This window comes from Vidua macroura, chromosome 19, assembly GCF_024509145.1.
Source record: "Vidua macroura isolate BioBank_ID:100142 chromosome 19, ASM2450914v1, whole genome shotgun sequence".
In the NCBI taxonomy this organism is placed as follows: domain Eukaryota; kingdom Metazoa; phylum Chordata; class Aves; order Passeriformes; family Viduidae; genus Vidua; species Vidua macroura.
This window is the reverse complement of record NC_071589.1, coordinates 1,204,349-1,227,058: the sequence shown is the minus strand read 5'-3', so window position 1 is coordinate 1,227,058 and position 22,710 is coordinate 1,204,349. Positions and strand designations below refer to the sequence as shown.

The window sequence follows — 22,710 nt, the reverse complement described above, 5'->3', positions numbered from 1 at the left end:
TTCCCACCCCATCCCACACCAGCCAGCTCTGTGGTGCAGCTTAGACTTGGTTTTTCACTGCACCAGCCCAGCGAGGGTCCCTCAGGGATGGAGGTTCCAGTGCTGGAACCCAGCCCAGGACAGCAGCAATGGCACTGCTGGGTCCTTCCTGCCCCAGGCAGATCCACACTGCTGTCAGAGGGGACTGAAGTTTGGCTGGGCGATCCTGAAAGGAAGCAGTATTTCCAGAACCACCTCTCTCTTCCCATCCTCCTCCCTGTAATGGACTCAGGATGTTAATTAATAGATGACTGCTAATACCTTGCATCCCTCTAATGCCTCGCTGATGAGCTTCAAAGCACTTTGCAGTCTCTGGCTACGATTCCTTGCTCTAAGAGAGCAGAAATTGCACTTCAGAGATGTTTCAGGAACTTGCCGATGATCCAAGGCTGGATCAGCACCAAGCCCCCAGCGCTGGGCTCCTGCTCCAGGCCCTGCCCTGCCTCGCATGCAGCCCTCCCAGCACACCGCCCAGGAGCCGGGGGCAGGGACACAAGGAGTTAAACGATATCCTGATGGGCTGGTGAGATCATCGGAGCCGGGATGCTCCATTGTTTATTAGACTCAACAGAGCCCAGCAGGCAACACCCAGAGGGATGTGGGGCTTGGGGTGAGCCTGCCTTTGGAGAAGGGGCCTCGGGCTGCAGCCGTCCCTCCCTGCTCACCAGTAAGTAGCACGGGTGCCCGTGGGTGGAGAGGGAGAGGGGAGCAGCCCGCCGAGGTGGGCCCATGCTCTGGCTGACCCCACAAAGGCACTTGCAGGTGTTCCTTGCCCAGCAGGTCCCCGAGGTGCTCTGAGCCAGCCCCTGGCAGCGCTGGGGAGCTGCTCCTCAGGGATGCAGGCACCAGCCCAGCCCAGCTCCACTCCCGCAGCAAGGGGTCTCTGCCTCTGGCTCCATCCCAGAGGGTCTGCAGGGTTTGCAGGGGAGGTGGAATCCTCTGGCAGCCCGCAGGGTCTGGGGGCAGCAGCAGCAGCCAGTCTGCAGGGACAGCTGCCAGCCCGCTCCTGGCTCCCAGCTGAGCAGGGGCACGGGGACAGGAATGGGGCTCTAGCAGCCACCCCTGCACCCACAACCTCCCCGTCCCCTCCTAAGCTGAGCCCAGCAGAGCCCAGCCCTCCTGGGGCTGGCACACAGCTGCACAAGGCTGGAGCTGCCCTGAGCTGCTGCTCTTGTGCCCGAGGTCACTCAGTGGCGTGCCCAGGGCACAGTGAGTGCCACCAGCCACCTGCAGCCACCACAGCCCGGTGACAGCGGGGACAGCAGAGGCACAGCGTGGGCAGTGGGCTCAGCACTCGCTCCCTGGGGGTTTGGTGCTGTTTCCCTCGCGGGGGTTTGGGTGCTGTGCCCCCAGCACCTGCCCATGGGCAGTGCCCGAGGCAGACGGGGCTGTGGGGCTGCTCTGCACGGGGTCTTCATCTTCATCTTTCGGGGTTTCTTGGGTGTGCTGGGTCCCTGAACGTTCATTTCTCTCGCGGGGAGCTGAGAGCCACTCGTGATTAAATTTGGCCAGCACGAACATCCTAGGAAAAGTTTCTGCTGAGTTTGTGCACATCCATGAGTGCAGCAGCCTCCTCCCCTCGTGTTCCATGGGCACACGGATCCTGCAGAGCAGCAAACCCCTTCTCCTGGCACACACAGACCCGCTGCTGTCACCTGGGGGGTCCTGGACTGAGATTAAACACCAGGACCGGACAAAGAGTCCCACCAAGACACTCCAGAGTGGCAGGAAAATCTTTTCCTCCATTCCCCAGGGTTTTGTTTTACTCCCAGCTGGGACCCAGAGAGGATTTGCTGCCTGTTGGGGTGACAGGCTGGGCACATCTCCTGCTGAAGGACAACCCAACCCTCTGGGTCCCACCCCACGGCTCTGCAGGGCACCGGTGCTGCTCTTTGCCAGGAGACCATCACGAGCCATCCAGAGGCCACTGGAAGCCCCAGAGAGCTGTGGGGCCGTGGGAAGGCCCCTGTCTGTGGGGCAGGGTCTCGATGTCACACAGCCAGCTGGGGGAAGCCTGTGCACACCTGTGTGCAGGTGACTGGAGCTGCCACACACCCAGTCCTGCCAGTTTGGGGCACTGGTGCCAGGCAGAGCGGAGCTCACTTGGTCCCCTGGCAGGGTCTGGCCCTCAGGCCAGGCCTGGGCTGGGCTCTTTGCTCCTCCCCAGCAGGGATCAGGGCAAGCCACATCCTTGGACTGCAGAGCTCACTTGGGGTTGTCCTCAACATTTTCTCTTCCATGACCGCTGATTCCCAGAGGGATGTGGGGCTGCAGCCCCAGCCCAGCATCCCCAGAGGTGTGTGTGCCTGGGCTCTGGGGTCCCCAGCAAGGAGCCCCCCGAGATTTCCCAGTTCAGAGCCCAAACTTCACCACACAAAGCACTGGAAGAGCAAAGGGAGGAGAATCCCAGGAGCCTCTCCCTGATGGAGAGGGGAAGGAGAGACCCCAGCAGTGAGAGCTGCCCAGGGTTTCAGAACTACCAGATGTGAAATCTGAGACGTGCTCTGGAGGCATTTTCAAGACAGCAAAGAGTCATCTGCTGATTGTCTGCTTCCAACAATGGCTAAAAAACCGGGAGAAATCCGATAGCACTCTCCTGCCAGGCTGCTCAGTGCATCCAGAGCACGTCGGTGATGGATTGGGGATGGAGCAGGGGCAGAGCAGCAACTGGAATTGCATTAGCTCTCCCAAGAGCTGCAGATCCTCCCAGTGCTCCCAAACCAGCTCCAGGCAGGGAGTGAAATCCTTCATTAGCCAGCAGTGGGCAAAAGTGTGTGACCGAAAACCAGGCTCTGCCAGGAAGTGCTGAGAAAATGAGCAGGGTCTGGGAATTGTGGTGAGAGGGGTGGTTCTGCCAGGAAATAAAAGGGGGAATAAATCCTCTCTGGTGGAAAGGCAAAGCTGAAAGGCAGCTGCTGGTTCCTGCAGCAGCCTGACATTAGTGCCCTGCACACAGAGGGGCACAGCTGCTGCCCTGGGATGCACAATCAGGATGGCAGCACTCAGGGAATGGGATGCCTAAAAGATGGAACAGAACATCGAGTTTTAGGCTGCTGAGGTGTGGGGTTATTCCAGCACAAAGCCAAATTAAAGTTAGACTTGATCATAAAACCTCTCTGTGATGCACGTTAGGAGGGCAAAGACAAGAAATGCCAGGATGAAATTTCAGGGAAGGCCTGGATTGCACTGGAAGAGGGGGAGCAGAAGGCAGCAGTGCTCCGGGTGAGGCAGATGGTGGCACCTGGAATTACTCAGGATTTGGGCACTTCCCTGCAGAGCTGCAGCTGGTGGGGTTTTGGGGGGCTGGGCTGATCCCAGGGTGGGTTGTGTAGGCAGCAGCACAGCAAAGATTTTGCCCATGCAGAGCCTCAGTGGGCAGGAGGAGAAGGAACGGCCTCAGGCTGGGCCAGGGCAGGCTCAGGGTGGGCACCAGCAGGAATTTTCCCATGGAAAGGGGGCTCAGGGGTTGGAACTGCCCAGGGAGGGTTGGAGTGCCCAAGGAATTCCCAAGGAGGTGGCACTCAGAGCTCTGGGCTGGAGACAAGGTGGGGATGGGGCACAGCTTGGAATTGATGGGCTGGGAGGGTTTTCCAACCTAGAGGATTCTGGGATTCTCTATCAGAAATGTGCCCCTTGCCCTGCCCCTGTTTTCCTGTTTCAACAGTCAGCAGTGAGAACTCCAGACAGGAGGGTTGCAAACCCTGTCCACTGCTCTTGGCTTTTGTTTTGTGCTTGTTTGTCCAAGCCTGGCAGACCTGAAACACCCCGAAAGATGTCAGTACCACCAGCTCTGCAGCAGTGGCTGTGCTGGGGGGACTAAATGACAAAATTACATCTGTCTCTTCTCAGAGTAACCACGGAGCTTGGCAGGGACACAGGTGAAGGAGTGAGGGAGGTGCTGGCTGGCACCCATCCATCAGCATCCCTAGGTGGGCACTGAGCCCAGCACGGCCCAGCTCTGGGCAGGTTTCCTCCAGCCCCTGGAGCTGTGCCAGCCTTGCAGCCTGATGTGGAACATGCTCCCACATGGATCAGCAGCTCCGGGGAAAGAGCTGGGGCTGAGGGGCTCTGGGGTCACCCCCTGCACACCTGCCCGGGCACAGGCAGGGAGCAAAGCCAGCCTGGCATCCCCTGTGAGGTGCCAGCTCCTGGAGAGCCATCCCGGCTGAGCAGAGCAAACACAGCCGTGAGGGGCTGCAGGGGGGTTTGGGTTACCTGCTCTGGATCGAAGCCCACGTGGGCTAAAGGTCTGCGTGGCACCTGGGGAGAGCTGTGCTGGGCACCGCAGTGGTGGCACTGCCCATCCTTCTGCCCACCCTTCTGCAGGACCCCGTTGCCTGGTCCGCCATTCCATGGGTGTGATGCTCTCCTTTCCCTGCAGTGACCCCCAAAACCTCCTCCCCCTGCACCACTGATGACCAAAGGCAAGCACCCTCCCTGCTCCATCACCTGCCCTGCTCTGCTTTCTCTTTTGTCCGTGCCAGGTGTCCTCCTCCCATCCCAGCAGCATGGAAATCCCCGCCAAGAGCCCCGAGGGGAGCGAGAAGTCCCCGCAGTGCAAGGAGCTGATCACCAGTGACACGGGCAGCACGCTGTGCACGAGCTCCCGCAGCGAGTCCGTGTGGACCAGCGCCTCCAGGAGCAAGTGGGACATTTACCACAAACCCGTCATCGTGGTGTCCGTGGGAGTGGCCATCTTCCTCTTCGGGGTGGTCATCACCAGCCTGTCCTGCTTCCTGACCAACAACAAGAAGGTTTACAAGATGTCAGGCCCGGCTTTCCTGTCCCTGGGACTGATGCTCCTGGTTTGTGGCCTGGTCTGGATCCCCATCATCCGCAAGAAGCAGAAGCAGAGGCAGAAGTCCCAGTTCCTACAGAGCCTCAAGTCCTTCTTCTTCAACCGCTGAGGGCAGCCAGGACCTTCCCGAGAAGCTTCCCCTGCCCTCCACCAACCCACGTTGATCAGCCATGAAAACAAACACTTTCTTGTACTCCCTAGAGGATTTCACCCCGGTCAGTGTCTTCCCTCCATGGTCTCCAGTGTGAAAATCCACTTTGTACTTCCTCCAAGTCATCCCAGGGAAAAAAGGAGTGGGAATTTTCAGCTGAGCCCAGCAAGGCAGGTCCAAGGTCTCCACATCACCCCCCTGTCCAAAGAGAGACCCAACAGCACCAACTGGGTAAAGCACAGCCCCAGAGGAGCCTGGGCTGAAGCAAAACCCCAGAGGAGCCCAGATCCCCCAGGAGGTTCTGCAGGATCCACCAGCAGAGAGGAGCCACAATTCCTTCAAGCTCCCCGATTTACCAGAGGGGCTGGAGGATCTGCACAGCTTCAGGAGACACAGCAGAAGCAGAGGGTCCCAGATCCTACAGAGGGTCCCAGATCCTACAGAGGATCCCAGACCCTGCAGAGGGTCTCAGATCCTTCAGAGGGTCCCAGATCCTTCAGAGGGTCCCAGACCCTGCAGAGGGTCCCAAATCCTACAGAGGGTCTCAGATCCTACAGAGGGTCTCAGATCCTTCAGAGGGTCCCAGACCCTGCAGAGGGTCCCAAATCCTATGGAGGATCCCAAATCCTACAGAGGATCCCAGATCCTGCAGAAGGTCCCAGATCCTACAGAGGGTCTCAGATCCTTCAGAGGGTCCCAGACCCTACAGAGGGTCCCAGACCCTGCAGAGGGTCCCAAATCCTACGGAGGATCTCAAATCCTACAGAGGATCCCAGATCCTACAGAGGGTCCCAGACCCTGCAGAGGGTCCCAGGCCCTGCTGCTCCAGGCACTGGCAGGGCAGGGACAAGGGAAATGTGTGTGGGAATGGTCTGAGCTGTGGGACCTGTGCTCAGGGCTGAGGGTGATTCCCTCCCAGGAAACTCAACCCCCTCCTGGTCTCTGCTGACCTGCCCCATTTCTGAAGCCGGTGCCACATCAGCGTTTCTGCCTGGAGGTGTGCTCCAAGAGGCCTGGGAGCTGAAGCCTTTGTGCTTCCCCAGCCTGGCTGACAGGGAGCTGGGGCTCACCCTGGCACTGGTGCCAGTCTGTGACCAGGGCTGTGTGCCTGGAGATCCCCTCCATCCTCTCCATGATCCGTGTGGGCAGTGCTGGAGGTGGCACGTCCCATCCTGGCAGCTGGCACAGCTGGATTGGGAGTGCTTGAGCACACAGGTCCCTTCACCCCAGGCTCAGCCGGGCCCTGAACTTTGTTTCCTGAGTGGTGCAGGCATCCCTGGGCAGGCAGTGCCAGCTTGGTGCCAGACCTGGCACAGGAGCCAGCAAAGCTGTTTGTTCCTCAGCCATCCCTCGTGTCATGCCACGCTCGGCTGCTGTTTGCAATCCTGCCCTGGCAGCGGGCACCAGCCACTGCTGCTTCACTGCCCCAGCAGGGCTGCCCATGAGAACTCCTGCTGGGGCAGCTGCAGCTGGAGACACGATGGACACCGGGATTCAGGATGGGAAACTGGGGAGCGAGGTGGAGAGCAGCCCCAGGTGCCAGCTGGCTGCAGGTGTGGGCACAGGGGCGAGCCCTGGAGCTGCGTGGATGGAGGGCACCTGGAAAGGGGTCCTGCTGCACGGAGCTGTGCCCAGCCAGGGCTGCCCGGCCACGGGGGTGCTCCAGGAGGGCTGGCACTGCCAGGAGGAGACAGGGAGCTCCTGCTGCCCATGGCCAAGGGGGAGGCAGTCAGTGAAATGTTGGTGTGATAAAAAGTCACCAAGAATTGATTTGGATTCCAGCCTGGTCATTTATAACAAGAACATGAGGTTTCATTAAAGGCAAACGTTCCCAAGGGATTTGCACGTGGCTGCTCTGGTGTCACATCTCTGCTGTGTGGAGAGGGTGTGGTGACAGAGTTTGGGGTGGTGTGGCACCCGCTGGCCAGGGGGGCTGGCTCAGGACAGGGGGAGGACAAGGAGTGGGGCTGGGGCTGCCTTGGGTGCTGGGTGAACACCTCTGTGCAGGGACCAGGAACGTGCCTGGCAGGAGGATGGAGCCTGCCAGGGAAAAGGAAACTGCCAAGGACCAGCAGAGCCTGCTGAGGAGAGGATCCATCAGATGATCCATCAGAGGATCCATCAGAGGATCCATCAGAGGATCCATCAGATGATCCATCAGAGGATCCATCAGAGGATCCATCAGAGGATCCATCAGATGGAGCTCACTATTTGCTGCCCAGATCTGTGGTGGGACAGGGAGGCAAAGGGACAGGAACGTTAAGGAAAATCAGATTAACAGGTGGGGGATAACTGAGGGGAAAGTCAGATTAACAGCAGGGGCATAACTGTGGGAAAGTCAAATTAAAAATAGGGGGATAACTGAGGGGAAAGTCAGATTAACAGCAGAGGCATAACTGTGGGAAAATCAGATTGACAATAGGGGCATAATTGAGGGGAAAGTCAGATTAACAGCAGGGGCATAACTGTGGGAAAGTCAAATTAAAAATAGGAGGATAATTGAGGGGAAAGTCAGATTAACTGACATGCTGGCATAAAATTCACGCCCTGCTGTGGCCCAGCAAAACCCCACAGTGCTGCAGGGAAATGAATTTCTGCCTCTGTGTTGTGGCACCAGTGAACCTTTGCCTCCTTGGGATGAGGGAGGCTGCAGAGACAGGGAGTATATGTGGATTTAAATGGTTTTATGGACAACAGATTAAAAAAAAAAAAAAAAAAAAAAAAAAAGAAAGACAGTAGAAGCAAGAGAGAAGAATGTGCCATTTAAATTCCATAATCTAACAGTGGTGGGTGCTGGAGAAGTCCACGAGGAGCAGATTCCAGGAGGGCTGCAGAGCTCACCTGCTGTGTCCTCCTGCCGTTGCTGGGCAGGGCTGGATGGACCTTGGATCAGCCCATGGGGAAGTTCCCACCTTTGGGCTGCTCCCAAGCACCTCCCAGCCCCTGTTTGGCTGCTCCCTGCTATTCCTCCTCGCTCCCACTGAAGCCTGTTTGAATCCTGCTGTGATGCTTTGGATCAGACCAAAGGAAAACACGTTTAGAGAAAAGATCAGCTTTTCCAGCAAACATAATTATGTCTCACTGAAGCAAGCTCAGACGTGGTGTGCCAGCTTCCCCTGTGCTATAAAAAGAGCAGGAAATCCATTACAGAAGTCATTATCTCTGCAGAGCAGCTCAAAGGGGAAATATTGCCCCTGCATCTCAAAGGTCAGGCGGCAAACCCGCCCGGCAGGCTCGGGTGGAGAACGCCCTGCTCCAGGTGTCTGAGCTGCCTCATTCCTGGGCTTCCACAGCCCCAAACCTGCCCAAAGATGGGCACACCCCTGGGGCAGACCCCTCTCTGAGGATCTCACATCCTGCCTGAGTTCCAGGACCTAAAGAGGTTCAAAGAGGGCTGGAGGGGGACTTTGGACAAGGCATGGAGGGACAGGACACAGGGAATGGCTCCCAGTGCCAGAGGGCAGGGATGGATGGGAGATTGGGAATTAAGAATTGTTCCCTGAGCGTGGGCAGGCCCTGGCACAGCGTGCCCAGAGCAGCTGTGGCTGCCCCTGGATCCCTGGCAGTGCCCAAGGCCAGGCTGGACAGGGCTGGGAGCAGCCTGGGACAGTGGGAAGTGTCCCTGACATGGCAGAGGGTTGGAATTGATGTTCTTTAAAGTCCCTTCCGACCCAAACCATCCCACGATTGCAGGGTGTCAGTCACACTCACCCTTGGGGCAATCACCGAGGGATAAATCACCGAGGTGTGGGTCACCAGGTGACCACTGGTGGCTGTGATCACAGCTTCACGTCCCCCTGAGACCCTCCAGAGCTCCTTCCTGGAAACAGCCTCAGGCTGCTGAGGTCTGGTGGCCCAGGTTCCCCTGGGATGCTGCAGGGCTGGCTCCATGCCTGAGCCTGGGCCACAGCCAGGCTGCCAGGTCATCCTGCACCCCGACATGCTGCTGCTGTTCCTCCCAGCTGGGCAGCGGGTGAGATCCCAGCAGGATCAGCTGCACTTGCCCATCCCTGCCCAACATCCAGCAGCCTTCCCTGTCCTTAGTGAGAGTAAACACTTCAGGGGGCTCTCAGTGCCCACAGCGAGTTCAAAACCCTAAAAACCCCTCCCTATTTCCACACTGGATGTTGGGCACACGAGAATTGGGGAGGTACAGTAAAAATGTGGTGAACCCCAGCTCAGGGAAGAAATGGTGATGTCTGCTCCAGATCAGGAGGCTGAAGGACAGCTTTATTAAAACTAGACTCTATTACATTAATATACTATTTAAAGAGATGCTATCCTATTCTACATACTCACTTCTTACTCCCCTCTCTAACTAACTCAAACTGTGACTCTGCTGAGAGCCCAGCACAGCTGGATCCCACTGGGCACTGAGCCCAAACAACCTTCACCAGAATCCAGCCCAGCAATCCCTGCAGGTGAACAATCTCCACACCACATTCCACATGGGCGAAACAAAGGGGCAGAGATAAAGATTGTTTTCTCTGCTTCTCTCTGTGCAATCCTGAGAGACAGAATTGTGTCTGTCTGTCCAGAGAATGGGAATGTCACAGGGAAGGAAGAGTTGTCCCCTGCAGCCCAGGGGAAGGAGCAGCTCAGGGAGCAGAGGGTTTGCTCAGGGCTGTGTGTGTGTGTTTGGGAGTGGCAGGAGGGATAAGGTGGGGAGGCAGGACCATGGCTGTGCTGGGCAGCCTCCCCTGCCCTGGGCTTGCCCTTTGTGACGTGCACCGTGTGGCCGGCAGGCAGGAGCAGCGTGACTTTGAACACCCCGGGCAGCAGAGGATGCAGGGAATGTCCTCTGTGCCCTGCAGCCACCCCCTCACTCGTGGCAGGGCTGTGCTGGGGCTGCCCAGGTGGCAGACGAGCCCTGGGTGCCCTGGTTTGGCAGGAGGACGCTCTTGGCGTGGCCTTTGGCACGTCCTGGAGCCAAGGCCACCTCCAGCAGGTCCCTGGACCTGGCACTGCTCCATCCCTGACGCTGAGCTTGTGCCCTCAGGCCTGTCCTGAGCTTTGGGACCTCCTCTGCAGGGCCAAGGAAGGGACAGGCAGCTGCCACCCCACAGCTTTGGGCGGGCTCTCCCAGAGCCAAGGGCTCCCTGGATTCTTCACCTCCCACCATCTTCCCCAGTTTGCCGAGGATGCCCAGAGGAAGGACAGCAGAGGTGTTCCAGTGTCACACCACAGCCTGGGAGCAGAGAGCAGCACACACCTGCACCCCAGCAAGTCACCCTGGCTGCTCCCAGACCAGCCAGGAGATTCTGGCTGATGTGGGGACTCCTCACTGGCTTCCTGGTGTCCCATTTTGGGGGTGGGCAGTGGCACACCTGGCCTGATGGGTGGCTCTCCAGCAAGAGCTGCTCTTGGAGGTGCCGCAAGGGTGATGTCATTTTGGCATTCTGGAGAAATTCCTGTGCCTCAGTTTACCTCTAAAGAGGGGCAATAGCAGGGCGTTTCCAGGTTGTTTCTGGGATGTCAGAGCCAAGGCCCTGCGGACTTCCCTGGGATGCTGCCTAAAAGTGACAAATCCGGGTCTCACATCCCAGGGCTGGGGCTGGCTCAGATTTGCACCTTTGGGACAGACTGGATGGGAAGCAGCTACCCCTGGGCGACCAGAGAGCGCCCGGGGTGGGCTCCCAGGGAACCCCCTGGGCTGTGCCGCGGGCCGGGCAGGGGCAGGGCCATGAAACGGTTAAAGCTGGATCGTGTGCTCCCTGCCGATTGTTCTGCGAGGCGTGTTGTGACATTTGTACTTCCTCTTGGCAGCGGCAGCGCAGGCACGGGAGCAAGGCAAGGCAGGGATGCTGCTGCCCCCGCCGCCCTGAGGGGCTCCGGGGTGGCACCATGGGCACCCGGCGGGGCACTCCGAGCCTGCTGGGGCGCTGCGCTGCCATCGCCCTGCTGGCCCTGTTCTGCGATGCCCTGGGGCTCCTCTTCCTCCTCCTGGGCATCTTGGCTCCCCTCAGCTTCTGGGACTTCTTCGTGTACGGGGGGGCCCTGCTGCTGGCCTTCAGCCTCCTCTTCTGGGTCTTCTGGTACAGCTTCAACATCGAGGTGCCCCTCAGGGAGCTGCAGGGCAGCTGACCCCGAGCCACGGTGGGAATTTGGGCTCCTTCCCCCGGGAAGACCCAAAGCATCAGCGGGTGAGGAGCGCCCAGAAGAGACCAAAGCAAGGAGCTGCTGGTCCTGGCAGCAGCAGGCAGCCTGATGGAGCCTCGGGGGACAGGTATGTTGAGGATGTTAGGACACTGAGATGCTTGAGCACGTCCAGAGGAGGCAACGAGGCTGGAGAGGGGCTGGGAACACAAACCCTGTGAGGAACGTTTGGAGGAGCTGGGGTTGTTCAGCCTGGAGAAAAGGAGGCTCAGAGGTGACCTCATTGCTCTCCACAACTCCCTGAAGGGAGGTGCAGACAGGTGGGGTCGGTCTCTTCCACCGGGCAGCACTGACAGAACAAGAGGACACAGCCTCGAGCTACGTCAGGGGAGGTACAGGTTGGATATTAGGAAAAAAAATTTCACAGAAAGGTGATAAAGTTCTGGAATGGCTGCCCGGGGAGGTGGTGCAGTCACCATCCCTGGGTGTGTTTAACACAGCCTGGATGTGGCACTGGGTGCCAGGGTTCAGTTGAGGTGTTGGGGCTGGGTTGGACTCGATGATCTTGGAGGTCTCTTCCAGCCCAGTGATTCTGGGATTCTGTACCCACAGCTCAGCATGCACGGGGGTGCCTGGCTGGTGTGGGGGATGCAGAGGTCCTGGCAGAGCTTCCTGCTGGTGACAGGCACTCTCAGGAGTAACACCAGATTTTGAAGTGCTCTGGGATGGATTAACGATGGACAGGAAGCTGGTTTGATGAGATGAGTTAATTCCAGGAGGGGTTTTGGTGCACTTTGGAGGTGGCTGCTGTCTGGGGTGTAATTCCTCAGTGCTTCCCATCAGATGCTGCTGGGAGAGGAGGGTCCTGCAGAGCTGCTGCTCTCTCGTGACAGCTTTGTGCCTCAGGGGGACAAGGAGCACGAGCCACGCCTGGCCAGCCACCCTGGGCAAACAGGGAGAGCCCAAAGGATAATCCAGCACCAGCACCTCGGTGTGAGGGAGCAAACCCAGCTGCTCCTGCGTGCCCCCTTCACACCCTGGGTGCTGCAGGGAGGCTTTTCCCAACAGGGAATGCTTTCCCAGCAGAGCAATGGGGAGCAGTGAAAATCCAAGTGAAAGTTGTGTCACCAAGGCACTGCTCTGGTGTGCTGCAGGAGCCTGGTGACAAATGCTGAACACACAGAAATGGGGACAAAGTACCAGGCTTGAACATTGCCTCTGAGATTAGGCCTTGTTAATCTCAGGCTTGTCTGGAACATGCCTGGCTGGTTTGGCAGCCGCCCAAGGGGCAGAAAGATCAGGTCCTGCCTGGTCTCTGCAGCCTGGTCCTGCAGCATGGGGACCACTGAGCATCAGCAGGGCCTGGAGGGGCTGGTGCTGGCCTGGGAACCTCAGAGGGCTCCCTTTGGGCTGATCTGTGACCAGCAAAGCTTAGGGCAGCTGGAGATGTCTGAGTGCTGGAGAGCACTGCTGCAGGGATGGTGTCCTCCTTCCTGCCAGCACCCCGGGGATGTTCTCCTGCGAAATAAGTGAAATAAAAGTGAAATAAGTGAAATAAGGAGCAGCCCCACAGTGCTTGGAGCTGCTCGTGGCAAAGGAGGTGACAGCAGGAGGATGCCCCAGCCAGAGCCAGCCGTGGCCCCACAGCATGAACCAGCCAAGGAAGATGGGTTTGAACGGAGAATGAGGCAGAGAGGAGGCAGGGATGGGGGAGATGTCCCCACTGCCACCAGGGCGAGTGTCAGAGCACACCCACGCTCAGCTCACCGTCAGCATCTGAGCCAGGCCAGCGTCCCAGGCAGGGACATGGCCAGTGACGTGTCCCCACCAGTGACTCACAGCAGGGACATTGCCTCGCACAGCTCCCTATAAAGCCTCCCACAGCCAGTGAGATTCTTTTCAATCAGTTCCTTATTTTTCCCTTGATTTCCTCTCCTGTTGGCAGTGACCACAGGGGACAGAGCTGGGTTTTCCTGTGAGTGGAGGCGGCCGTGTGGCTCACGCTGTTCCACAGCCCAGGATGCCCAGGCCAGGAGTTCAGCTTTGCCCTCACCAGGTCCCAGGGTGTTTTTCCACCCCTGTGCCCTTGGCACTTGGTCCTTCAGGAATTTCCTTGATGTGCCTCGGGATAAGAAGCTGGGACAAGCACCAGCGGGATCCTGCAGCTGCAGAGAAGGAAGGGCAGCAGCAGCCCACACCCTCCTTTATTTGCTCGGGGGTTTTTAATGGCCGGTGCTGAGCCCGTCACTGCAGCCCGTAAAACCCGGCCGAGGGCTCTGCCACCATCCCAGGGCTGTCCCTGGCGGGGTGTGTGCCTGGGTGTGGCACTCGGGGACAACATCCAGGGAGCCCAGCGGGACCTGGGGCGAGCTCCCTGTCCCCGCGGGTCCCTCCTGCCTCCCGGGCTGCTGGGGCACACCCTCCCGAGTGGAGCTTCTTGGGGACAAAGCAGCACCTGGGACCGGCTGGTCCTGTGCACCTGGGGATGGTTTAAGGATGGTTTGGGGATGGTTTAAGGATGGTTTGGGGATGGTGAGGGGCAGATGGTGATTCCCACATTGAAAAGTGCTGCCAGCCCTGTGCCTGGACCTCCCGGGATGGGCTCAGAGGGCACAGCCAGTCCCGTGGAAGAGCAGAGGCTGCCAGTGCACCACCACAGCCTGGCCAAGCAGAGCCCGGCACCCTGCACTGCCCCACTCGCAGGTTTGCCCCTCTCTGAGCCACCCGTGGTCTGTGACAGTCCCCCAGCTCACCTGGGCCATTCCCCAGCAGGGTGAGTGTGGGCACACGTGCACGAATCAAACCCAAACACGTCTGTGTTTGTGTGCAGGGTGCCTTCAGCATCCTCCACCTCTTGCAGGCTGGCTCAGGGTGGCAAAGTGACAGGCAGGACATGGTGGCTTCAACGTCCCTCACGCACGGGCAGGAGCAACCAGCCAGGCCCAGAAGGAGAGGGAAAAGCTCCCAGCTGTGTGTGCTCATGGCAGGGACCCGGAGATTCCTCCTGCCCCCTGTCCCACCCGTGACCCTGCACACCCCAGCACCCCCAGGGCAGCAGCTCTGATGATCCCTGAGGTCCTTCCCATGCCAGGGATGCAGCTCCTTCCCTCTCCTGCTGTCCCAGATCCCTCAGGCTGGGGCAGAGCCCACTCCTGACAGCCCCAGTGGGAGGACAGGAGTGGGTGAAGCCCCTGTGGTCCCTGTCCCTCGGTGCTGTGCAGCACTGGGAGCACTGGCCCAGCCCCAGTGAGATATTGACTCAAGGGCTTGTCTTTCCCTCTGGGTTTTTGTGGTTTTGTGCTTGCTCTGTGTGCTCCAGCCTGGGGGTGGTTCCACATCCTTGGGCTTGGCACAGCCCCGTGGCCATGGCACGGAGCCCACGTGGGCACTGGGAACCAGCAGCTCCCTCTGCTCCCCGACCAGCCTGTGCTCCCCCAGTCACCCCAGTGACCACAGGGGACAGACCAGTGGCCCAGCAGCCTGCAGCGCTGACACTGCAGCCCCAAAATGCTGTGGGGTGGCTCCAGGAGTCCCCTCTTGTCACCTGCCCCTGCTCTGAGCAGTCTGGGCTCCTTCCCACTCCTCCCCTGCCATGGATCCCTCACTGGGCACCAGGACAGGGACCAGGGGCAGCCCCAGCAGTGCCAGGGGTTTGCTCGTGAGCCTGGATCTTCCAGGGAGGGAAAATCCTCTTGTTGTGCCCAAATGTTACCAGCCTCACTTGTGTCTGGAGCTGGGCTGATCCTGGGCATCCCTGGGCATCCCTTTGGCACCCCAGAGTCTGCTGGGGCTTGTCTGGGATCTGTCTGCTGGGAAATGGGCCCCTGAGTCCCAGTGGTCTGGTTCCACATGTCTTTATTGAAGAGAACTTCCATTTCTTAGCTATTGTCAGGGGTTTCTAAGGCATTCACATCTCCTTTCGCTCTGCTTGTAGGGAGAGAGGAAAGGACAGGCGTGGATGTCAGGAGGGAGCAGAGGAAGAGGAGCAGCTCCCCACAAGGACTCTGCTGTGCTGCCCTTGCACAGCCAGCACAGAAGGAGCTGTGTCACTCTGCTGTGCTGGGGACACTGGCACAGCTGCTCAGGACAGCCCCTGAAGGATGGACACCCCCTGAAACGTGGACACCCCCTGAAGGATGGACAGCCCGTTTGCACCCTCTCCAATCAGTCTGCACTCACCCCCTGCCCGCTGCTGGCTGCCAGGGCCCAGCAGGAGCAGCCTGGTGGCAGCAGAGCCTCTTCCCCCTGTCCTGAGCAGGGCCACAGAGCCACAGGGAGCAGCTGGCAGCTCTGCCACCCTTCCTGGAGCAGTGGGATGGTCCAGCAGGGCTCCCACCTGCACACACTGCCCCAGTGCAGCCCAGTGCCCGGGCTGGGACCTGCTCTGGGCAGTGATGGAGAGCCAGACAGCAAAATCAGCAGGACAGAGGATGCCCTGAGCAAAATCCAGCTGCTGGAGGTGCCAGGTCTGCTCACCCAAAGCCCCAGGCACCCTCTGAGGGCATTGCAGGAAATGCTCAGAGACCTCAGTGCAAAGAGCTGCTGGAGCTGAGCAGAGCTGCCAGGGCCAGGAGAGGATTCAGAGCTTCAGCTGCCACCCCAGGGGCGGCTCAGCACGGGAACAGAGCCCTGGTACACTGCAAATCCGAGAGGAGAGGAGAGGAGAGGAGAGGAGAGGAGAGGAGAGGAGAGGAGAGGAGAGGAGAGGAGAGGAGAGGAGAGGAGAGGAGAGGAGAGGAGAGGAGAGGAGAGGAGAGGAGAGGAGAGGAGAGGAGAGGAGAGGAGAGGAGAGGAGAGGAGAGGAGAGGAGAGGAGAGGAGAGGAGAGGAGAGGAGAGGAGAGGAGAGGAGAGGAGAGGAGAGGAGAGGAGAGGAGAGGAGAGGAGAGGAGAGGAGAGGAGAGGAGAGGAGAGGAGAGGAGAGGAGAGGAGAGGAGAGGAGAGGAGAGGAGAGGAGAGGAGAGGAGAGGAGAGGAGAGGAGAGGAGAGGAGAGGAGAGGAGAGGAGAGGAGAGGGTTGCAGTAACTCCGTGGAGGAGCAGCTGTCACACGACGGGGGATGAGAGCTGGAATTTGGGGTAGCCCTTGTGGGATAAATCAGAGTCAGACCATCAGTGGCAAACATCAGCATCATTAACTCCTCCCTGGCAACACGGAGCGTCCAGTGCAAGGAAAAAAATAATCTTTATTTAAAAAATCTTTTAAAAATACCGGCGCTGTTGGCTCTGCTGCATTTGCAATCAATGAGGCAGTGGGACACGGATTCATTCTTTCCCCTGCAAACACAAAATCATGTCAAGAGGATCTCCGAGCTTTCCGCAGGTTCCTCAGACTCCGGAGGCGCTGTCAGGAGATCGGGAGCCTTATCACCGCCACAAGCAGCTCTGCTATCTCTGCAGCCGTGCCCTCCGCCCCGGGCAGAGCCAGCCCTGCCCAGGGCAGCCTGCCAGCCGCGCATCCAGGAAGGACAGGGCCGGCAGCAGGAGTTTGATGGAATAAAGGGTCTGGGCTGCCCCTGCTGCCTCCAGAGCCGCCTTTGCCCGCGGCTCGGAGAGGGACCGGCACCCCTGACCTGGCAGGGGACCCCAAACTCCTCCTCCAGCCGGCTGCTGGGGTGGGGGGCGAGCAGGATTCGCACATCCTGGAGGAACAGGTTCTCCCAGGCTGCACAGCCCCTGCACAGCTCCAGCCCCCCGAGCAGGGGCTGCCCGGCCCCCGGCTCCGGCTGGTTCCAGCACAGCCGAGCTGCGGGGATGGGCTCCGAGCTGGGATTTAACCCTGCCCAGCCCTGGCCCAGGGATGCTCGGGGCGCGATTCAGCAGGAGCAGCCCCCGGGGGCAGCTCTTGGTCCTGTCCCCATCAGGGCCGCTGCTGTCACTCGGGGCCACCAGAGGGGAGGCTGGGCAGCCCGGGGGGAATGAAAACCTCGGGAGCAAACCCTTGCATCAGGCAGGGTCCAGGTCTGGCTGGAGGTGACGCCTCACCCCAGCGGCCACAGCCACCAGCTGTCCCCAAGGAGATGCTCCCACAGGGACCCCTGAGGATCCACAGCAGCCACCTGCAACCCCGGATTGTGCCAGGGGCTGCCAGCTCCAAGCCCTGAGGCATCCAAGGAGGGTTTCCTACGAGTCTCCACACCTTAGAGTTGAGTAAAGAGACCCCGGGCTTTGCTGCCCCCCAGGAATATTTCTCAGCTTCTCTCCACAGCCCGGAGTCCCTCCCTCGGGCACCCCACGGGGGATTCCAGACCCTGCCTGGCTCCAGCCTGGCAGGACGGGCTGGCCAGGGCTCCTGTGCCAGGGCGTGCACAGGGCACCGGTGCCCTGCAGTGCTCCTGGGCAGGCACAGCTCTGCCACGGGGGAGATTTGCCATCAGCCAGCAGATAAATCACTCTGGAGACGAGGAAAATGGCTTTGCCAGCTCCATTTCCTGTTGCAAAATGGGACGTGAGTTAAGGCAAAACCTGCTCAAAAGAAGCTCTTCCCAGAAAATGCATTTGCTGGTCCCTGCCAGCCGTTACTGGAAGAAGAGTGCAGACACCTCTGGTGATATTCCAGAGGGGTTTTTCATGGTAGATCACCGAATTTTTGACAAAAGGGTCTGTAGGCATGACACAGGGAAGTGTAAAGCCTGCCCAGGCAGCTGAGTGGGGAGTGACCCGGGGTGCTGGAGTGACCCGGGGTGCTGGAGTGACCCGGGGCTGGCCCCGTCCTCCTCTGCACCTCAGCTTTGTCCCCTGCCAACAGCCACAGGGACAGAAATCAGCCCCTCAGCAGGGGACAGCTCCAGCCCCACTCCTGTCCCCGTGACCCCGCATTTTGGGATGCCCACCCCTGCCGTGGGCACTGGGGTCACAGTGGGGACAGTGGCTGAGCCCCTCAGGCACTGCCAAGCCTGTGGGCACAGAAACCCCCCTGCTCTGCAATGCCCAGGAGAGGAACCCGCCCAGGGCCATGGACTGGGCATGGGAAAGGGTGGACATGGAGAAAGGGTGGAAAATGGGAAAGGGTGGGAAATGGGAAAGGGTGGAAAATGGGAAAGGGTGGAAAAGGGGAAAGGGTGAAAAATGGAGAGGGTGGGCAGTGGAGAGGGTGGGCAGCGGAGAAGGGAATCTGCCACGTGCTGGAGATGGAGCCAAGAGGATCTTGGCTGGAAAGTCCCAGGGGTAGGGACAGCCAGGTCGGTGTCACCTCCTGCCCGTGTCCCACACTGGCCCGGCCCCAGTCCCAGCCCCAGCCCAGCCCCAGCCCCAGCCCCAATCCCAGCCCCAGTCCCAGCCCAGCCCAGTCCCAACCCAGTCCCAACCCAGCCCCAGTCCCAGTCCCAGCCCAGCCCAGCCCAGCCCAGTCCCAACCCAGTCCCAACCCAGCCCCAGTCCCAGTCCCAGCCCAGCCCAGCCCAGCCCAGTCCCAACCCAGTCCCAGCCCCAGCCCAGTCCCAACCCAGTCCCAGTCCCAGCCCAGCCCAGTCCCAACCCAGTCCCAACCCAGCCCAGTCCCAACCCAACCCCAGCCCAGCCCAGTCCCGTCCCAGTCCCAGCCCCAGTCCTAGCCCAGCCCAGTCCCAGTCCCAGTCCCAGTCCCAGTCCCAGTCCCAGTCCCAGTCCCAGTCCCAGCCCAGTCCCAATCCCAGCCCAGTCCCAGTCCCAGTCCCAGTCCCAGCCCCAGCCCAGTCCCAGCCCAGCCGCAGCCGCCGCAGCTCTCGGCGCTGGCCGCACGGAGCTCGGAGGAGGCTCCTGCTCAATTATTGATGGCCAGGTCTGGCTGATGGAGCTGGGGCTCTCTGAGCCGCTCCCTAATGGAGCCTGCGGCCGTGCCTGCCCAGCGAGCACTCCTGGGCTGCGCAATTCCCACTCCTGCCATCCCCGTGCCACGAAAGTGCCACCTCCTGCCGCTGACGATGCACGACGCAGCCTTTGCCGGGGCTCGGAGCCTGCTGCCACCCTGCAGAGAGCAGAGCTGGGCTGGCGGAGGGCAGTGGCACACGCCAGGATGGTGATGGAGCAGCCACAGCCCAGCTGAGATCAGCCCAGGAGGAGCAGGGCACAGCTGGCACAGCTGGGGCACAGCTGTGGGCAGAGGGAGGGCAGGAGGTGGCAGGGCACGCGTGGGGATGTGCCAGCCCCGGCGCAGGGAGCGGGGTGCGCTCTCTGCCTGCAGGGAGGGTCCCTGGCCGCGCAGCCACGGCAGGGCCATTAGCTGAGATCTGTGCGCACAGCCCCGGCCTTCCCCAGCTGCAGGAGAGCCCTGGCTGCCTCCCCGCACTCGCATTAGGCAGTAATTGGCAATAATCGACAGGTAATAATTGCCCTAATGGGCTCTTGGGTCACCTGGCCCTGCAGCCACTGGTCGCGGCCCCGGGTGACCCCTGGCTGCTGCTGAGCAGAGCCTGGCCACTGGGCAGGGGACAGCGCTCCAGTGTCACCTGCGAGACGTGTGCCATCCCCTTCCAGCCTGGGAAGGGGAGAGGGGAGCAGGGCTGGGCCGGGTCAGCACGGAGGGGACTCTGGTGGGAGCCGCAGGGTGGGCTGGGGGCCAAGGGGACATTTGGGGTGCAGCACCAGGGACACAGAGGCACGGTGAGCCAGGGCCCCCAGGGCAGCCGGGATGTGGCCAGGAATCCCCAGCAGCTCCAGGGGAAAGCCCAAGCAGAGCTGGGTGCTGGGAGCCTGGGCCAGGTGCTGCACAGGAGCAGGGATCAGTCAGACATCAGGATGAAATCCTTCCCTGTGAGGGTGTGAGGCCCTGGCACAGGTGCCCAGAGCAGCTGGGGCTGCCCCTGGATCCCTGGCAGTGCCCCAGGCCAGGCTGGACAGGGCTGGAAGCAGCCTGGGGCAGTGGGAGGTGTCCCAGGGGTGGCACTGGGTGGGGTTCAAGGTCCCTCCCAACCCATCCCATTTTAGGATTATTCCATGAAATCCCTGTCTCAGAGCTGCAGGCCTGAGCTGTCCTTGTGATTTCAGGTCCCCATGGCAAGCCAGGCACTGAGCTGGAAATGTCCCCAGAACCCTCTGGAGGGCCCAGAGGAGGAGCTGGGCAGCACTGGGGGCCGTGGTTTGCTGCAGAGCCAAACATCTCCTCGGGGACATCAGCAGCACAGGGCTCAGAAAGGCCCGGCTCGGCTCTGACAGCTCCAGCAGGGGCAGGGCAGCTCTGCCATCTGCGCAGGAAGGATCTGGGGCAGCTTTGTCAGATCCAGATTCCAGCCTCAAACAGCAGGCACGTTCCCTGTGGAGCACTGACCGTGAGCCACGGGGCCTGGGCTGGGGACAGCAGGGACATGGGGACAGCAGGGACATGGGGACAGCAGGGACGTGGGGACAGCAGGGACATGGGGACAGTGAGGACATGGGGACAGCGAGGACATGGGGACAGCAGGGACGTGGGGACAGTGAGGACATGGGGACAGTGAGGACATGGGGACAGCAGGGACATGGGGACAGTGAGGACATGGGGACAGCAGGGACATGGGGACAGTGAGGACATGGGGACAGTGAGGATGTGGGGACAGCAGGGACATGGGGACAGCAGGACAGCAGGGACACAGGGACAATGAGGACACAGGGACAGTGAGGACACAGGGACAGCTAGGATGTGGGGACAGCAGGGATGTGGGGACAGTGAGGACATGGGGACAGTGAGGACACGGGGACAGTGAGGACATGGGGACAGCAGGGACATGGGGACAGCAAGGACATGGGGACAGTGGCCCTGGGCACCAGGCACGCCTGTGCAGCACAGGAGCTGCCACGGGCACAGGAGAAGCCATCCCTGGATGCCCGGCACAGCATTTCCCGGGCTGTCCCCAGCTCTGTTCCCTCGCCCGCCCAGGGCAGGGGCTGGGGGCTCTGGGCTGCCCCTGCCAGCCCTGCCCGCCATCCCCATCCCTGGCCGAGCAGTGCCACCGTGTGGAAAACACCCTCGTGTCCTCCGTGGATGTCCCCCTGCCCTGTGCCCGGCCCTGGCACAGCACAAGGCACCCCCAGCCCCTCCCAGTGCTGCCACTGCAGCGCTCCCCTGTCCCCAGGGCCTTCCCAAATATCTCCAGGGCTGCAGCCGCCCTGTGCCCCCTCCCACATCGGGGCTGCTGCCCTGGCACCCTGCACTGATTGCCCAGACAGGTAATAATAGGGTTTATTATTAAACAATGGGGCGGGGACGCGCCATGACCGGGTCACCATTTATTCCTTATGAAACAGAGTTTCCATTCCAGTGCGGTGTCTCAGGCACTTCTCACACGGGGTCGGGGTCATGGCACCCCAGGTTTGGGTGGGGACACTGGGACAGGGCTGGGGGAGTGCAGGAACATCACAGGGAGCAGCAGGCCAGCAGGGCAGTGTCCCCAGCTGTGACCCCAGGCATGGCAGGGGACACCATAGCTCCCCTGCCCCACACTGCTCCCGCTCCCCAGCCCCACGTTGTCCTGATTTGGTGCCATGAGAAGTCCTGTCCAGTCCCAAAGCCACCCTGGTGGCACTGCTGGCCATGTTTGTCCCTCCCTCGGGAGATGGGAACCCTGGGCCAGCCCTGTGCCCCACTGCCACCTCCGGTGGGGGACAGTGAGGGACGTCCTGCTCACCCTGGGGTGACAGTGAGGGACATCCTGCTCACACTGGGGTGACAGTGGGGGACATCCTGCTCACCCTGGGGTGACAGTGAGGGACGTCCTGCTCACCTGGGGTGACAGTGAGGGACGTCCTGCTCACCCTGGGGTGACAGTGAGGGACGTCCTGCTCACCCTGGGGTGACAGTGAGGGACATCCTGCTCACACTGGGGTGACAGTGGGGGACATCCTGCTCACCCTGGGGTGACAGTGAGGGACGTCCTGCTCACCTGGGGTGACAGTGAGGGATGCCCTGCTCACCCTGGGGTGACAGTAGGGGACATCCTGCTCACACTGGGGTGACAGTGGGGGACATCCTGCTCTCACTGGGGTGACAGTGGGGGATGCCCTGCTCACCCTGGGGTGACAGTAGGGGACATCCTGCTCACACTGGGGTGACAGTGGGGGACATCCTGCTCTCACTGGGGTGACAGTGAGGGATGTCCTGCTCACCCTGGGGTGACAGTGAGGGATGTCCTGCTCACCTGGGGTGACAGTGAGGGACATCCTGCTCACCCTGGGGTGCCCATGAAGTGACACATTCCCAGGTGGCAGAGTGAGAGCAGCACCTACGGGGCCAGGGACTGGGTCAGGAGGACAAAGGTGATGAAGGTGCAGACTGGGCTGGGGACAAGTGCCCTGAGTGGCCCCAGCACCAGCAGGGGTGTCCAGCAAGCCCCTTCCCCCTCCCCTGAGGGCAGGCTCGCAGCTTCCCAAACCCCAGCCGTGCCTCCCTGCTGCCCACTGCCCTCCCTGGGCTGGGGGCTGTCACTGGGGTCCCCTCAGGTGGCACCAGTCCCAAAGAGGGCAAAGCCAGGAGGTTTGGGGGGCTGAGCAGTGCCCAGCCTGTTTGGCACAGGTGAAATGAGCCCCTGGCTGTGAGACCTCAGCAGTGGGATACAGGGACAAGGAAATGTCACTCTGCCACAGGGCTCTAGCAAGGACGGCAGGGTGGGATCCCAAATCTGCCCCCCTGTGATGGCCAGAACTTGGGTTTAGCCCCAACCCCTGTCCCTGGGTGCCCT

The 22,710-nt window shown here is 60.6% G+C and overlaps 1 protein-coding gene across 1 annotated transcript; it reads left to right on the top strand.

Moving 5' to 3' along the window:
• Positions 1-669: 669 nt before the first annotated feature.
• On the top strand, positions 670-4,988 carry PIRT (phosphoinositide interacting regulator of transient receptor potential channels). Its single transcript, XM_053995008.1, has 2 exons — positions 670-706; positions 4,524-4,988. Exon 2 carries the CDS (start codon positions 4,548-4,550, stop codon positions 4,944-4,946), a length of 399 nt encoding a protein of 132 aa, XP_053850983.1. The 5' UTR covers positions 670-706; positions 4,524-4,547; the 3' UTR covers positions 4,947-4,988.
• Positions 4,989-22,710: the final 17,722 nt, after the last annotated feature.